At 35.2% G+C, this 18075-nt stretch overlaps 2 protein-coding genes across 9 annotated transcripts in view; both read right to left on the bottom strand.

Annotated features, from left to right (window-relative positions):
- Positions 1-483: 483 nt before the first annotated feature.
- On the bottom strand, positions 484-13791 carry LOC308693179 (uncharacterized protein). 8 transcript variants are annotated; one of them, XR_014030421.1, is made up of 16 exons: positions 13526-13787; positions 8394-8479; positions 8086-8157; positions 7492-7551; positions 7080-7190; positions 6854-6986; positions 6598-6618; positions 5900-5938; positions 5229-5285; positions 5087-5134; positions 4566-4598; positions 3641-3664; positions 3444-3532; positions 2787-2956; positions 1564-1600; positions 487-1403 (listed from the first exon to the last, which is right to left on the bottom strand). XR_014030421.1 is itself a non-coding variant. In XM_081369969.1 (15 exons), exons 2-14 carry the CDS (start codon positions 8421-8423, stop codon positions 1565-1567), a joined length of 753 nt encoding a protein of 250 aa, XP_081226095.1. In that variant the 5' UTR covers positions 8424-8479; positions 13526-13787; the 3' UTR covers positions 484-1403; position 1564. The 8 variants fall into 8 exon arrangements, 3 of the variants coding, with proteins under 3 accessions (XP_081226095.1, XP_081226096.1, XP_081226097.1); XR_014030422.1 differs by having other exon boundaries at positions 489-1403; positions 5238-5285; XM_081369969.1 differs by lacking the exon at positions 2787-2956 and having other exon boundaries at positions 484-1403.
- Positions 13792-13909: 118 nt separating this feature from the next.
- The window catches only part of cpt1a2b (carnitine palmitoyltransferase 1A2b), a 51802-nt gene continuing 47636 nt past the window's right edge, over positions 13910-18075 (bottom strand). Inside the window, exon 19 of the mRNA XM_081347047.1 lies at positions 13910-15959. Within this exon, the coding sequence (XP_081203173.1) occupies positions 15852-15959 (108 nt within the window). The 3' untranslated portion in view covers positions 13910-15851. The remainder of the gene's footprint in view (positions 15960-18075) is intronic.

Genomic DNA, 18075 nt, shown 5'->3' with positions numbered 1-18075 from the left:
TGTTCTGTTGAACACAATATTTTATTTCATATTTATAACAACATATTTTAAAAAGAAAGTTGGTAACCAGACAGTTGACGGCACCTGTTGACTTCCATAGTAGAAAACAAATTGTATGGAAGTCAATGGCTACCATCAACTGTCTGGTTACAAACATTCTACAAAATATCTTATTTAAAAGTTAACTATCCCTTTAAAAGTGAAAGAAAATTACAAAAGGCTGTGTTTAATTTATTAAATCAGGCATGATTTTATTAAATAAAAACAACTAATACAAAACAAAAACTTTTCAGCACTTTTTTACTGAAAAATGTGTTTTTTGTTTTGTTTTTGAATGGACAAAGCATAATTTCAATATGGTCAGTTCTTTCTTTCTTTGTGAACCCACTAGTGAATTTACATGACAATATGGAGTTAAAACATTTATAATATGGTAGCAAACAAACACATGACTATATCTTGGTAATGAAGACAAAGACAATTAAAATGTCATTCAAATTTTTAATGAGAACTTTTTAGTGCCATTACATGAGGTTCAAGATATACATCATATTTCTTGTTTTATTGTGTGCATTTAGCTGCAAACAATTGGCATAGCCACTTCTACATACACAGAAGCATCAGTAAAAGATCAATAAAACACAATAAACATTCTGAGATACCCAGAACACAAAAATGCTGCATGCGTGTACCCTCTTACACACAAACATACCAAAATATAAACATATATTGCATAAAATAAACAATAAAAAAATAACTGCTGAAAAAGACAGGATATATTAGATTTATTGTAGCAGTATATTAGCTGTAAATACTTTCCCTGGCCCTCGTTCCTTCCTAAAGAAACTCTCTGGCACAACCATTCAAGGCCTGAGCACTGAAGGGTATAGATTTATTTATTTTTACATATCATAACTGACAGGATCATCACAGTGCACACTGAGTCATTTACATTTAATCATTTAACAGACACCGTTATTTCCAAAGCGACTTACAAAAAGGCAACTTCAAAAACCATGAGTAGAGGTGCTAGACAGATGAAGGATAACAGTTATGGAGGTAAATTCAAGACAATCACATTCAGAAATGGAAACACACAGGTTGTGTGGACGTGTTTGAGAATATAAAGCTGTACTTGTTTGGAGGATCATGTCAGTCACAAATTCAAAGACAGCACAGTGCCATGCACATTTGGTAGCAATAACAGATGACTATAGAAACTGGCTGTAAAAAACTGTTCCAGACTGTCAACTGGAACAAGGCAGGTGAATAGCATGGTTTAACTGTTTTCAAACACTGTTGACAGACAAACAGATTAGATATAAGCATAACCTCTATTGTTAAAATAGAAGAGAGCAGCTTAAAAAAAGTCCATCTTCCTGAAGCGGTAAAATGTCCATTTACTGCAGGGTAGAGGAGAGAAAAAGAAGAAGAATGTGATTAATCAAACATTCTTCTCTATAATGTGATGTGCACATGGCTGAACAATGTCCAGGTTGTAAAAACTTGATATGTATCCTGCACATTGTAACCCTTTTCCAAAAGCTACAAAGTTGGTGTTACCTTATTCAGATGGTAACACCTCATTCTCTCCAGATGTCTGAGAAAAGAAAAGAAAAAGAAAGAAAAAAAATCCTTTATTACCTTACAAGTTGAATTGGTCACTACTAAAGGCATTATGCTAACCATCACTGAAAAATCTGCTTAAAGGGATAGTTCACTTTGAAATAAAATTTTGGTATGTTTTAGCTTACCTCAAGGGCATCCAAGATGTAGGTGTCTTTGTTTCCGCAGTAGTTTCAATTTTGATATTTTTAGGTCAAACCGTTCTTGTCTGTCAGTCGTATAATGCAGGTGTATGGTCACTATCTGAAAGAGCATGCACAGAGAAGTCCAAATTAAACAATTCCCCATCGCAAGTACACATTGATGGCCTAAGACACGAAACGAGCGGTTTGTGTGAGAAAACAAACAGTATTTATATCGTTTTTACCTCTACACAACCACTTCCAAGTGATCTGAGGGCGAGCGCGCTTCCTGGTGTGTGACGTGTGCGTGCGTTCTGGCTTAGTCTGCGCAAGCGCCGGAAAGTGTACAAGAGGTAAATACTGTTCGTTTTCTCACACAAACCGCTCGTTTTGTGTCTTAGGCCATCAATGTGTACTTACGATGGGGAATTGTTTAATTTGGACTTCTCTGTGCATGCTCTTTGAGGTGGTGACCACAGACCTGCATTATACGACTGACAGACAAGAACGGTTTGACCTAAAAATATCAAAATTGAAACTACTGCGGAAACAAAGACACCTACATCTTGGATGCCCTTGAGGTAAGCTAAAAAAACATACCAAAATTTTATTTCAAAGTGAACTATCCCTTTAAGAGACAAATATACTGGCTTCATTAATGGAAGTTCCTAGTAAGGTGGTGGACAAATCTACAAAATATTAAATTCATTCTAAAGAAAAAAAAGTTAAAAGAAATAATACTAAAAAAGATTGCCATGCAAGCAAATAAATGATTTCCAGTGTATTTAAATGTTCAAATTTGATCAAATGTTTACTATATTTTTCCCTGAACAGCTAGAAATAAATGCTCAGTGTGCAATGTATAAATACTCTGTATGTACTTAATTTGAAATTATTTATGGATCCTCTTTTATACAGCAGTGCCGTAACCCCCATGGACACTGAGAGGGAAAAGTCCTCTTAATAATCAGATAAGGCCAAATTGTCCCCCCAGTTTCTGACATTCCTGATGCTGCTCTGTGGTTCTTCATTACGCACCACTTTGTTTGTTGTTAAGATGACAAAGTGTTGTTAAGCTGGTGTGTGTGGTGGTCGTTCTGGCACAATATGGCTGCCGTCCCATCATCCAAGTGGATGCTGCACATTGGTGGTGGTTGAGAAGATTCCCCCCTTCCATATGGGAAGCACTTTGAGGACCCAGAAAAGCGCTATATAAATGTAACAAATTATTATTACTATTAAAGTTAAAAAATATATATTTTTAAATGTGGGTGTCAATGTCAAAATGGCTGAGACAAATCAAAGAATGCAAACAAAAGAAGATGTTTTGAAGAATGTTAGTAACCAGACAGTAACGGCACCCATTGAATTATATAGTAGGAAAAAATACAATGGAAGCTACCATCAACTGTCTGGACCAATATTCTTCAAAATATCTTATTTAAAAGTGAACTATCCATTTAAAAGAAAAAGAAAATGACACAGAACTCAAGTTAATTAGCACTGTGTGCTGTGCTTAATTAAGTTTAAGATATAAACAGCTAAACCCCCTAAACTTGGGTGGTTACAGCATCTTGGTTTAGAGATGCCGAGCAAGTAAAAAGTAGCATATCTGAGGTTAAAAAGCCTTACCCAAAATAACCTACTTTAATTTTATACAAACTCACAAGCTACATTAATTCTTAGACCTTTTACCTGGAAATGGTTTAACACCAACAGGAGGAATAGAACGATATTCAGTAGTAGAGAGAAAACAAGGACTCCATAACATGTTTTAATGGTACCTTGAAAAAAAATTAAATATTTTGGTTTACAAAGAGATTTGCAGGGAGAGAGAGAACAATGGCAAGCAAAAATTACTGTTCCGAAAAACCCACAGCTCTGACACTTACTCTGGGCATCTTTTAATGCTTCACCTGTAGTAAAAGGGGAAAACCATACAAAAGCATGAGATATAGAAGCCATCGTCAACTTAAAAGATGATACAGTGATATGAGAATTCATGATAAATTATAAAACGTGTGGTTTGTTGGCTTGTGATTTTAAAGATGATCTAATATGGTTAATAGGGAAAAAAAATCAATATTCGTTTTTATTGAACAAAATTTTTTGTAATTATTGCAATGTACAAAATTATTAGTGATTAGTAAATGGCTATATTAGTGAGATTAGTAATAAGTGGCAATGCACAAACTGTGGAAATGTTATTAGTGCACCTGCTATATCTACTCAGCCAATCATCAGCAAGTCAATGAGTACGAGTTTGTATACATAATGTTGACTTTGACCATGGCATGACTGTTTGTACTAGTGTTTCAAAACCCGATGATTTACACTCTCTCATATATGCAAAATATGACGGATAGCCTGCCCCAGACCACACTGGATTACACTCCTTCTACACTCTTAGAAAAAGGTTTTATGGGGTTATATAGAATCCTAAGGTTCTTGACTCAATGTTAAAGAAGGTTAAAAGGTTGTATAAAAGAAGAAATGTCTTAAATGATTGCATAATACTTTCATGTTTAAAGTTTCATTTCAATTTTTACTAGTGGTAAAGTATGTTTACGAGATGTTTAATTCATAATATGTAATAGAAGTAATGAATTACTTACAACTAAATCCATAAAATGATCCTATGATTGGAACTCCCTTAAACAGTTCTGCGCCTGACAGAATTCTATATAGAACGTTTTCTTCTAAGACTAATGCCACTAAAGGCACAGTCCTATCATGTTAAAGTGGCTGCTGAGTGAATACTGAAGGCATTATGCTACTCATTACAGATGAAGCTGCTCTCACAAGAGACAAACTTACTTTCTGTAGATGCTGATGAAACGGTTGACGAATCTACAAAATATTGCATATTCACATTAAAAACATAATTGAATAAGGCCATAAAACACTGATCTCCACATATGAGCAAAGCAAGCATATTTGAAGTTACATTTCTGTTTTATTCAAATCTGATCAAATTTGTACTATTATTTTTCTAAACAAAGGTAGGATTTAATGCTTACTGTATTAAATGCAAATGATAATCGTCTTTATGCAACTCTACAGATTTGGGCCTGGTTTCACAGATAGGGTTTAGATTAAGCCAGGACTAGGCCTTAGTTAAATTAGGACATTTAAGTAGCTTTTATAAACGTGCCTTAGAAAAAAAAACATTACAGGTGTACATCTTGAGACCAAACAAGGCACTGATATATTTTAAGACATGCCAATTCAAGTAGCTTTCAGTTAAAACAGCTGAATCATGCATTTAAGTCTAGGACTAGGCTTAAGCCTTTTCTGTGAAACCAGGCATTGATGTCTTCAATACTGAATTTGCTTACTTTCAGGAGCAGTGAAGTTTGGGCTGACCGTTGTTAATGATGGTGAGCCTATGTATTAGAAGACGTGATATGATGTCAATTCAGATGACAGTCAAAGCATCTGCGCTGTAATCTGTTTTGAGAATTTGAATACAATACTGACTTTGCTTACTTTTATGAGCTGTGGTGATTGAATCGACCATTGTGAAAAATGTTGTGTCTTATGTGATTTAATAGAAAACAGAGTATATTACAGTTAGATTCAACAGAACAATATAATACCAGGCATGTGCTCAGCAAGTGGATATATGAACAAAAATTGTTGATAAATCTGAATCTAAATCTGTACTAAATCTGTACTATAAAAATACAGTATGTATTTTTTAAAGCCAAAAGCATGTAAATTACAACAGTTTGTGTTATTGCAAAAAAAAAAAAAAAAAAAAAAAAAAAAAAAAACAGTTATCCTTTGAATATTAAGTTTTACCCAAGCATTATCTTCTGGTTCATATGTGGTTCAACAAGTAAAAAACCCAGAGATGCTTGTCAAAAATAGCAGACAGAAAAAGAGATACTTTGTGGCTAGTTATTACACCATACATTTTACAACACCATATTAATAATTGGGTTTGTTTAGTAGTGGTTGTTTAGTTCATGTAGTTTCAAATAGTTTGATCTAACATAAAACTTTGATTTAAATATTTATATTCATATCCATAAATATTCATATTACATATGTACATGAATGATCTGTTAAAATTGTAATACTTGTGAATGAGTTAAAATATCTGTGTTTGCATATGTGAAAATAAAATAAAAACTGAGTTAGCTTACTTTCAACAGCAGTGATGCTTGGGCTGATCGTTGTTTTGCCTATGTGATTATAAAACGTGGTATATTACACATAGTTTCAACATATAGCAATGATTTCTGTGCTACAGCACACAGAGATGAATGTATAATACGGTGTTCTCAAAGAGCTATAGAAATCAGTTTCATGGAAATAATTCAAATTTAACAGTAAGAGTTACTAGAAACATCCAGACCAAAGTTCATGACCCAACATCAAAGTCACAGTTTGTGTATACAGTATGTATGAAAAATAATCAGTTATCGTTTAAATACAACGTTTTTAAGCACCGTTTTCAGCTTCATATCTGGTTCAGCAAGAATGGTAACAATTAAGTTTAAGATCCAATTCTCACTATTAAAAAGTTGCTTATCAGAAAGCAAATTTCTAGGATATTGGCTATTTATTAATACTTATAAATTACATATTAATGCCTTATTCTACATGACCATATTCTACATCCCTTAATCCTCCCAATACCTAAACTTAACAACTACCTTACTGACTATTAATACACAGTAATTAGGAGTTTATTGCGGCAAAAGACGTAGTTAATAGTTGGTTAATAGTGAGAATAGGACCCTAAACTAAAAGGTCATCAAAACAACAACAACTTTTAGAAAGAGAGAGAGAAAAAAAAGATACATTGTGGATAAAAGGGAGACAAAGTCAAATAACTTACTTTTTGATGGACATTTCAGATCTAAGTAGAAAAGTGAGAGAATGTGAGCAAAATCTGCATTTTACATTCATAACTACATTTTTACCACTCCATGCAATTATGTTTGTATATTAAATATTCTGGCTTATTAAATGTTTTCAGCTACTAATAGATGGAAGTCTTGCCAATGAGATTTATTGTGGCCATTGATCATTAATAAAGGTTGGGCAAAAAGGGAAAGAAACAGGGTAAATGATGAAAGGTTAAATGTCCATACCTGATACTGATCCATTGCAAGATCTTCTGTACATATCACCAAATACGGTTACATTAACCCAGCTTACTGTGTAACCATCTGTGCAATTGAGATTCGCACAATTCGTTTCAAAATCATTGTTTGGAAAAAAATTCTAGAAGAACAGGAAAATCATGCCGTCAGAAATTATTCTATTTGATATTCAAAACAGAATAACAAAATATGATAGAATAAGAAGTATACTCACCAATAGCATTATTTCAAAAGTTTCTAGCATCTTGAATTTCTTATTATTCTTTTTCTTATTTTTAGTCCAGGATGTGCATAAAGTGTTGATTACTGAAAGAAGCACGTTCTCCTGATAAAACAGGAGACACACAGGACACACCGATTAAACAGGAAAATATCATAACCATAACATAACCATTATTATTTACCAAACTCAATTATTTAAACTAAAATCCATACCAGTATAGACTGACTGATAATTGCAGTTTTGTGGCTGAAGTTAATAAATTGTTATATATAATATGTCTGTCTTTTTCTGTACAAATACATACAACATACAACACTGCAAGTTGCTAATACTGCTTATTATACACAACCACTAATAAAAGTAAATAAGTAAATAAAAGTCATCTTATGTTGTTTGCGCTTACCTTCGTTTCAGATGGATACATTTTAATTTTGAATATGTGGTCTTCCAACAACTCATCATACTATGAGGATTCAAAGAAGATACAGTATCTTAAGTGATTTTTTTTTTTTACAATGATTGTAGATTATCCTGATCATTGCATGGCTAGATTTTGTGAAAATAAAGACACCACACTACTGCAATAGACATGAATCAAGCACATGGTTGTCAGGTACAACAGTTTACACTTTAGGGGTTACTACACAAAAATATTTGACCATGTACTCTATCGTCTAGTGTATGAATTCACTAAGCTTATTTAGTCATCCAGCAGGATATTTCAGTACAGTATATGACCTCAACAAGTATTTGGATAACACTTGTAGTAGAAATTCCATTACATTACACATTTAAAATATCAAACCAAAAGGCATCTGCAAACAAATGATGCTAGAGCCTTTCTAAAGAACTAACTTCACTTGTCTGGACCACTGTTTCAGTCTATTTTAACCTAGCCTACAGTGGCCTAATAATATATTTTAACCTGGCCACTTTTAGACTGAATTGAATACTGTGTGGAGCAGAAAATATCAAAAACAATGAAGAATAGACTCACCAGATGTGTCTTCAAATCATTTGGCATGCATTCAGATTGGGCATGTTGAATATAATTGACGAGTGAAAATGCCTGTGAGGGAAAGAGAAGCAATCAAGTTCCTTCCCTGGACAGGAGAACATTCACTGGACATTATTTCTATCATTTGAAATAATGTGTCTTATAAGTCTGTAAAACACTGTGACTAGGCTTCTTGTAATACAATGTCCAAAAAATTTAAACAACACTACATGATCAAACTGAAAGGCTTAAACATTTCATTCCAAGGACCTCCACTATTAGCGAAGACTTAAGTGATTGTAACTCACAGTGATGAATATCCAGACTTTCCCAGTCATTACGGTGCTTTCTTAACATCACAGTTCAGCTCCATATATCACAATGCTTTGCCTTGCTGATGCATAACATGGGGAACATAGAGGAGAGTCAGAGCAAGAGAGAAAGTATTTAAGAAATTACACCAAAGATGGCCAAAAAATAAATCATATAAATTTAAGATTGATGATTAGCTCATTCTATAATGGACTCGGTTTATCGATTCGTCAAGACAAATGCACTGACTCTTTTATCTTCGTGACTAATGGTTCCACAGAGAGAGAAAAAAAACATCTAGTGGCCTCTAGAGTAACTTTAATGGATTTTCACTTAAAGGACACAGAGCATGTATATGCAGCAATGAGTGCAAACTTCAAGGGTATTAACGAACACTAATATTACTGAAATGGAAAGAGTTATAAATCCTCTGAAGTTGTCAACCAAGTATACAAAAATTAAGCATTAATATCAATAAGGACAAATGCACGCATGTGATTACACAAAATCTGTATTTCTCAACTCCAGTCCTCGGGACACACCTCCAAGAATGTTGCAGACATCTCCCTATTTAGATTAGGTGTTATAATTAGTGAGACATCTAAAACATTCTGGAAGGTGTGTTGCTATGGACTAGATTTGAGAAACACAGAATTACACCATATTAATACCTGTAAAGTAACCAGAGGGACTCAAATATCAATGAAAGTGCAATGAAGCACTGGGCCCTTTAACTACAGCACAGATTAGTGTCATATTGATCCATCACAAGGGTTTTAACATTCAGGCCTGGTTTCACAGACAGGGCTTAGATAGGATTAGGCCTTTGTTCGATTAGGACATTTAAGTAGCTTTTATGAAGTTGTGGCACATCCAATGACATATTGCAATTGGCATGTGTCACGGGAAGTTGCCGCTGGACTGTGAAGCATTTTCAGTGGCACATGCCGCTTAAAGTTATGATGCAATAGGGATGAAACGTTTGATATTGAAAAGAAAAACGTTTCCATAATTGCTTACTCATTTTTTTATTCATTCACTAAGCCTTATATAATGCATGGCAGTTGAGTGCACAATATGAAGAAGAGAATTGGAGCTGTCACAGAAAAAACTTTGTCAAGTGTGTGGAAAAACGCATTATCACACCTACAAATGCAACTATAGTGTATATGTATATACATACACTTAAATAGACACTTGTCGCTGATTGCGAAAGTTGTTTTAAAGTCGGCATGAAACGGAAGTTGCAAATGTCTTTTCTTCCCTATTGTGACAATATATATATCCAATGAAACGCTTCCTTGGATGTTTGTGGTTTGCTATTGCTGTGATGTCATGTGAGCAACAGGTTTTCCCTCCTTCACAGCAGTCAACAAGTCATCAGAGATGAGAAGATAAGTCTTTGCAAGAAGGAGTGGAAGTTATTTTGATTAAAGTTTACGAGGGCTCATGAAATAAAAAAATAGTAATAATGATGGGCACTGATCAGTTTTAATAGCCTAAATACTGCAATTTCATGGTGACTTTAAGATCATACAATGACAGTTTACAGACAAGGTACAAATATTTGTATTTGTATTTGTATAGTTATTTTGATTAAACTAGGTTACGAGCGCTCGGCATGAATTAAAAAATAATAATGATGTGCACAATGCACTGATAAATCATTTTTAATAGCCTAAATTGGCTACTGCAATTTCATGGTGATTTAAGACAAGACAAGGCACATATATTTGCATGGTTTTTTCTAATATTATTGCATTAGTATAATAAAGCAACGTGATCTCATGAGAATACGTGTGTATTTTTACGTAAAGTGTAGTTCTACCATACGTACATTTATTTACGTTTTATACACACAGAAACGTATAATACTGACATATTTACAGCACTAAAACGTATAAAATTCACGTATTGACAGCAAAAAAAACTAATTTATTTACGTATAAACAACTTTACCGACAAACACATTTGTACGTATTCCTATTTAACTTATGCATATTAAAATCGTGGCATTAATATTTTGACTCTATTGCATTCAATTGTCATCAATCTGATTAATTCGGTTCGAGAGTAGAGATAAAATCCCGAGGCACACACGCACACTAGCACGTCTCTCGACCGAAGCGTTACGACATGTTTTACGGCAGTGATATCAAACGCTTATTGGCTCTCGCATGCTTCGTCACAGATTGCGACATGCCGTGTTTAAGTTGGTGGTGTACTACATTTGAAATGGAGAAGCGCGCGCGCCTTCACAGAGCGAACAACGAACCGAAATCGGATTAACATTTTCATGGATTAATAACTTAAATTCTGCTCTGTAACGTTAACGTTACCTCATACAAAACTATTATATATTGCCAGAGAGGACTGCGACACATCGTCATGTGAACGACTTTTGGTACCGGTTTTGACATTTTCTCAATAAATACATTATTGTGATTATACGTGTCTGTCTGTTGTTTTTCTTTGTAGCCAAATGTAGTTTTAAGAAATTGTTAGGTTTAGGGGTAGGGGTAGGATTGGTGGCTCAAACTATCTTTTAATGCTATATTGTTAATAAAACTGTCATTTCCCTAAGTTACACATATCTGTCCATTAACAGTTACGTTTTATCCTTTTAATATGGTCTATTTAGGGTATGTTTAGGTGTGGGAGTAACGTTAGGGTTAAGGGATCTTACATTTATAATCTATAAAATGCTAAAAGAGAAATTATACAGATATCATTATGATATGAAATATTCGTAAATAGTTTACGTTTTTTAGCTGAAAAAACGTAATGTTACGTTTGAACGTTGTAGATACGTCCATATTATACGTTTCAGCAGTGGCGCAAAAAGTGGGTATGCGCTATATGCGGCGCATAGGGGCGCAGCACCAGGGGGGGCGCCAAAGCGATGGTAATTTTTATTTTTATTTTTTTTAATCTATACGTAGCTGCTGTTCTGCGTTTCTAAATAATTTCTGCATATCCTCAATCTTATATAACTTTTTAGAGGACTAACAGGCTAGAATAGGATATTCATAAGATTCCATCATAGAATTTTGACGTAGAGAGGGGGGGATAATATCGCGAGCAGGCGGGGGCGCCGTGAGCGCTGAGCGAGCAGGTCGAAAAAGAGGATGGATAAAGCAAAAAAGCTGTCGGGACTAAAAATAAAAATAGAAATAGAAAAAGAAAGAGGGTAAAGTCAATTGATGTGCCAGCAGCTAAACAAGTGGATGGTCAAAGGCAACAGGTAGAATTTAAAGTGTGACGTCCACGCATGTAGGCTAGGAGATTCCCGGTGGGCCGACGTGCTTTTGGGCCGATACATCTAATACTAGGCTATTTTTTGTCTTTGTCTTAACGGCCCATAAAACTCGTACATCGGCGACCCATTCGTTTTGTTTTGTTTTGCTTAACTGGCGGCGCTGGGTTAGTGCCGTTGTAATACATTGGTAAAAAAAAAAAGTCCGCGTTAGTTTTTTTGACATTTTTCAGATCAGCTGAAAGGTTGCATTGGTTCTTTTCTTGATTGACACTGGGCTGGCCCAATCACATCTTTAATGTTAAGTATAGAAATTAGTACGAAACTAATTATGAAAGTTTCCTTTATTTTTCAGTGCATTTGTTTTACAATATATGGCTATTACTATCATGGGATTAATATTATAACTATTATTATTATGTATTATTGTAATGTAGACAGACACTGTTACTTAAAAAGGATTTGATTTTTTTTTTTTTTTTTTTTTTGCACACTGAATATGGGTTGGAGCTTTTAATTTTGAACTCTCAAAGTGTACGAGATTGATGAATTCAACATTAAAAAGCACAAAATTTTCTTACGGGGGGGCATGCCCCCGAACCCCCCTAGCCCTAGAGGGACAGAGGTCCACTCAGCAGTGGATTCATCACTGTGAAGCATAGTTACATTTTATTAATAAATGACAATTTTGTACTTATTTCATCTGTTAACTATCACTCGTTCCTCACTCATTACATGGCACAGTTATTTATTTATTTATTTGTTTGTTTGTTTGTTTGTTGGGGGGGGGGCGCCAAAATTGTTGCTGCATACCCGTCTGACACTGGGTAGTTGCGCCCCTGCGTTTCAGCATGTATCCAAACGTACAAAAAAGTACGTTTTCTATCTTTGAAAATTATTAATAACTACACATTAACAACGAGACCAGGCTGAATAAAGCCAAAGTCTAGTCATTATTTTGAATAGATTTTTAGGCCTACAACAGATGATGTGATTATATCACTGAGGAGACTGTCTCGCGTATCCATCCTTCAAGACTGACGGCAGAAGGCCCAGGCGTGATGAGTGACCTCTGAGGCTGAGACCCTGCTTGTCGTGACCACAAACACAACTAGCCTATTCTTCATTATGGTCAGTGGTCGAACTTTTCATACTGTAACATGTTCTACAGACATTGGATAGGAATGGCAGCACACGTCCCGTGCTCTCACTCAAAACTCTCTAAAACCCCGTTAACCACACGGCGGCAACATGAATCGATCGATCTCATTCATTTTCCCACAAAGGACACTAAACAGACAACTGTTTAGACAACGGTTAACACTGAATTATACGAGTAGACAAACAGCTTGATGACCTCATAGCTGGCTACTGCAATGGATAGACTACATGTCCTGAAAGTAGGCTATATGCAATATTATAAGCATGCAACATCAGACATACATTTTTTAAAATAATGTATCTGAACCATATCATACGTTGGGGAAATGCTTACTAAGTTACTGCCAAACAGAAGGATGAAAACCTCGTTGCGCACAAACATCCAGCGTGCTACACATGCTCCCCTGAACTGACATGCCGTCACCAGGTGTGCAGCAGCCGTCAGCAGCGAGTGCCAGTGGCAAGAGAACGTCACTTGTCATTCCACTCAATATTAATACCGATACTGTCGGCTTTACAGATCAAACAGCCGCACAACAGGTCAGAAAACGCCGGAAAAGTAGCATAATATATAACTACCCAAACAATAGCTTTATCATTTGTATGAAATTTTAAAAGTAGATAAATAAATGTTATAATAATAAAACCCCAAAGGAGATTTTAATTCGAAAATCATATATCTAATAGCACTCTCTCAAATATACGCCTTACCTTTCAGCCGCCTTGTCTTGATCTGCAACATACTTTCGCTTTCCTGCCTGAAGCAACGAGCCCCCCTTGTGTTGCTGGGAGTTTAAAATCCCCCTAAGATACCAGACAGGAAACGGGAGAAAGTGACTAAGTGGAACATGAGTGTTTATTTAGAGTAATCGATGTTCGTACGTAGCGTGGGTTTACTGTGCTAAGAGTAGTGCTGTTTAAAAACCAACCGCAACTTTAGGCGCAATCTCTCATTGACAAATGGAGAAAGTCCCCACCCCCTTTCGCGGCACCGTTTGCTGCAGGACTTCTAATGTCAATCAAACTTTTTTTGTTTAGCAACGTGTAATATAAAAGTAATACGTAGGAAAGAAGTCACAGGAATACCTAAAATTTCATAGCAATATAAAGAATTTTATTTGACCTTATTTACCTAAAGTGTCTCTCCAACAGTTAAGTTTGTCACCTACAAAGGTAGTCAAACTCTGCTTGAACACATATAGGCCTACTCATGCTTCCCTGAGATGTTCATATACAAGAAGTCATTTGAAAGGCAAATATAAATGACAATTACAAATTGCAGTATAATTTGAATATTACAATAACAGAACAATTCAATGTTGTTCCTCCTTAAAAAAAAAAAAAAAAAAAAATCGGTACAAATCGGTAACAATACTTTGCTATATTTTTAGTGGCCAAAAGTGATGTCCAGCCTAGGAAAATAAACATTTATTCGAATATCATTAAAAACTTTTGTCAGCCTGTTGCGTAGTTGGGCTTTTAGTCAATTGTTTTATTTGTGATAACGCAATGAAAAATGTTAAATTGTGCTGACATAATTTTTGTCATAATTTTAATTTAATACTGTGAAGCTGCTTTGATACAATCTGTATTGTGAAAAGCGCTATACAAATATACTTGACTTGACATTTTTGGCCTGGCTATCATACAAACAAATTATGAACACGTGCAAAACTGAGAGAACCAAAAAATATTAATAACTGATTGTGTTGTAGTCAACATATGGATTTTTTTATTTATTTTTTGTATGGTTTATAAAAACCTGTAGCTATTGTTTGTCTTTATGCCAAATATTTTTTTTCAGATAAATACTTTAACCAAGTTTTGTTCTTCCTCATATTTAAAATATTTGGAAAATAATAAAAAGTTCCTCATTTTGATAGTTTAATCAAACTTGTAGGGTCATTAAAAACAAATATCAAATCCGGATATCACTTAATAGTAATCACAAATAGTATGCTGCAATTCAGTTCCCAAGAGTTCTCTAATGCATTACTTTACTGAGCTGCATCAGCTGTCAGTCTTAATGGATCATCCTTTTGGCAAGTTTTGGCCATTAAACATCTGTCAAGAGACTGACGCCATGTCATATCTGAACCAGTGCCTGTCCAGATAACGTCACTTCACAGATTATTTTTTTCTTCAAGGTTTGTCTGGTCAGCACGACACAACATAATTTCAGCAGATCACCGGACATCGACACCAATGAGAATGCTATAATTGATAGTACTGTAGAGCTCTTTGGTTACAGAGACAGATGCAATTACCTCAAATGATCAATTTAGTGTTATCTGACAACTGCTAAAGACATTTTATGTCTGATATTCCAAAAGAGAAAAAAACACAGCTGATTTCTTAAATGAAGGGGGAATCTTCCTTGCCAGCAAAATAATCTTCTCTTCAAATTCATTACCAAAACAATGAAATTCAACACACACATTAAAAGCTACACTACACTACACTACACTACACTACAAGAAAAACTCTGTATCTTATTTACCCCTAAAAGGTTGGTAGTAGTACATTTAGGGTACAATATAACTACTCTATGGTATGAATTTGCACCTTTTGGTGGATTATAAGGAACAAAAATAGTCCCTTTAAGGTACGATTTTTTCACATATTTTTTCTCACAGTGAATAAAAATAACAGAACATATTAGTGTGAAAGCTTTTGTGAGAGATTTAAACCTGTAGCGGAAACCACACAGCCTATCTTCATAACCACACCCTGGGAAGACAAATATGTCAACAAACTTGAACCCACGCAAAAAAAAAATCAGCCGGCAATCAGACAAACAAATGTAATTCCTCAGGACACCTATTTTAGTGGTATATTGTATACAGAAAACCGCCATAGCAAATTAGCAAAACCAGAAACTCTACAAGTTATTTTCAGTATTGACAATAAGATAGCTCCAATATATAGCAGACTGAAACCTAGAAACATCAAAGAATTAAATATAAAATCCACAGATTACATAAATAGAAACCAGTCTTCAAACAAATGTGCATCCAGTCTTCCTGTAAGAATTTTACTACTGTTTGGCAGGGTTGGCTTTTGTTGCTTCCTTGAAGCCTGGGTTCAGCAGAGACATAAGATCCATCATGGCTTGACTGATTTGAGAGCCAAATTTATGAGAATCCTATGAACAAGAAAAAATAGAACAATGCATTTTAGTTTCTATACAGGAGTACAAGAGACTCTGGATTATGTGAAAAATAGCATCATTTTAGAAATACTTAATTTGCTCAGTGCAATCGCACCCTAACCCTATCCATAACCCTGTCGCTTGACACAACTCCACCCATAAGGTCCACAGAGAGGGGGGGGGGGGGGCTGGACATTACTTTATTCTGCAGTGAGCACCACTTGTCATTTTTAGGGAACACAAAAACACCATTCATCGCGTTATGAAATAAAATCACATTTCTTGCAGAGCAGGACATCAAGTGCATTATATATCTGAGAATACTCAATTCTTTAAAGTCTGACTGTACTTACATGGTAGATTTTTTTGTTTTTGTTGTATAGTCTCAATTTGAATTCAAAATAACAAAGAAGAGAAAAACTGTCCAGCTGCTAGCTGGTAAAGTTAAATTATGTTATATTATGTTGTCACGCAGATCTGAGTCATCAAAATCTGGGTCTATTACATAGAAAAAACGATACTGGAGGATCCGAAAGACAAAATACAGAGAAAATATATACAAGATGCATAAATCAAAGATACGGACACTAATCCTTACTAAACTCAAGTGCATCATGATTTATTTAATATTCTTAATAATAAATGATTATAGATTATAACAAGCATTTTTAATTTTCAGTCTAGACACATTTTATACAATACAAATTTTAATTTTAAATCTGACACCTGAAATACAGTATATTCTATATCAGACTATATCAGATGTATTACTCTTTTTTCCATTAATAACTTGCTTTTTGTACTTTGTACTCAGGGTTGCCAAGTTTGTGGTTTTCCAGCGGAATTTAGGTACTTTTAAACTTGCCGCAGGTAAATTTTGTCTAGCGGTTTAAAGGTTTGACATGTTGCATAAATAGTATTTGACTGAAAAGCTTGTATTGAAATATTTTGCATTCTACCCATGAAAATTGTGCTAGATGATGAGTTTTGTGAGGGAAGAGCCTTTATGCAAACTGTCTGTTTATAATCACTAGGCAACTATATGTGATTTTCAAGTTGAAATAGTGTATAACATATAACAGTGACTGTAAAATATTGTTATAGTGTTAATTAAGTAAATAAATTGTTACCGTTATTTTATATGTATGCATAATGGGTTCTGTATTAGCTAATCAGATGTGGTTACATCATTACATGGGGATTAGTTCATTGCTTGTTACGTTTAGCGGCCTCCATGGACACTGATAACCCAAACACGAGAAAGCACGACAACAATATGTATTTTAGGTAGGCTATGGGAATGGCATGTGTTGAGTTTTGATATTTGGATAGGGTCATTGGGCTAGTTTTGGGCTAGGGGTGTAACAATACATCGATATGGATCGATCAAACCTATAACGATATGATGCATCGATGCCACGCGTAAAATATCGATATGAGGTACCTTTATTTTGACACTCTCCATATCCTCGCGTAACGTCAGTCTATGCTTTTCTGCCAAAGCGCGCATTTTCGTTTACTCACCATACTGTCTCTGTAACGTTAATCTCGTCAGCTGAAATAGACGCCTGACAAGATTGACTGAACCCTAAACACGTTTTGTCACAAAAGCCGGTATTGTCCACTGTCAAGGCATCGCAAGTTCATGTTTTACAGCAGAAACCGACAAGCACCCTTGGTGTTTGTGGACACAACCCGATTAGTCCGTTTTAGCGAATCAGCGCACAGTATTCAGGTCAAGTGACAAGGCTGCTAGTCACTTCTAAAAGACACGCTAGCTGAGAGGAGTTTCGTCAAAGCTGACTAAAAGTGATCGACGATGGATAATTTCAATGAACCCATGATATCTAAAAGCTGAAACTTTTTCACACAACATTTCTAAAGCAGCACGTTACAGTGGTGAGGGAGAAGCTCCCTGTATTGCGTGTAATCACAACAGTAAAGTTTGTCAGACGTCTAGAGAGAGGGCGAGCGCAAATGCTGGCAGTGGCAGGTCGTAGCGCCACTTCCGGTGGCATCGCCAGATGCCGTGGCAGCTGCCAGAAACAGATTTTGTCGCGGCAGCTGCCAGTCGTTTCTGGCAGCTGGCAGATTTCTCCCGGCAGATGCC

This window comes from Scardinius erythrophthalmus, assembly GCF_964197995.2.
Source record: "Scardinius erythrophthalmus genome assembly, chromosome: 1".
In the NCBI taxonomy this organism is placed as follows: Eukaryota; Metazoa; Chordata; class Actinopteri; order Cypriniformes; family Leuciscidae; genus Scardinius; species Scardinius erythrophthalmus.
This window is presented reverse-complemented; position numbering and strand designations above follow the sequence as displayed.

Excerpts from the sequence above, each read along its gene's own strand:
- LOC308693179 (XM_081369969.1), bottom strand. The coding sequence starts at position 8,423 with ATGACTGGGAAAGTCTGGATATTCATCACT. Across the intron at positions 5,939-6,597 it reads TCTGAAATGTCCATCAAAAA|GCAAAACAACGATCAGCCCA; the intron begins GTAAGTTATTTG and ends ATAATCACATAG. Across the intron at positions 4,599-5,086 it reads AAACTTCACTGCTCCTGAAA|ATTCGTCAACCGTTTCATCA; the intron begins GTAAGCAAATTC and ends AATATTTTGTAG.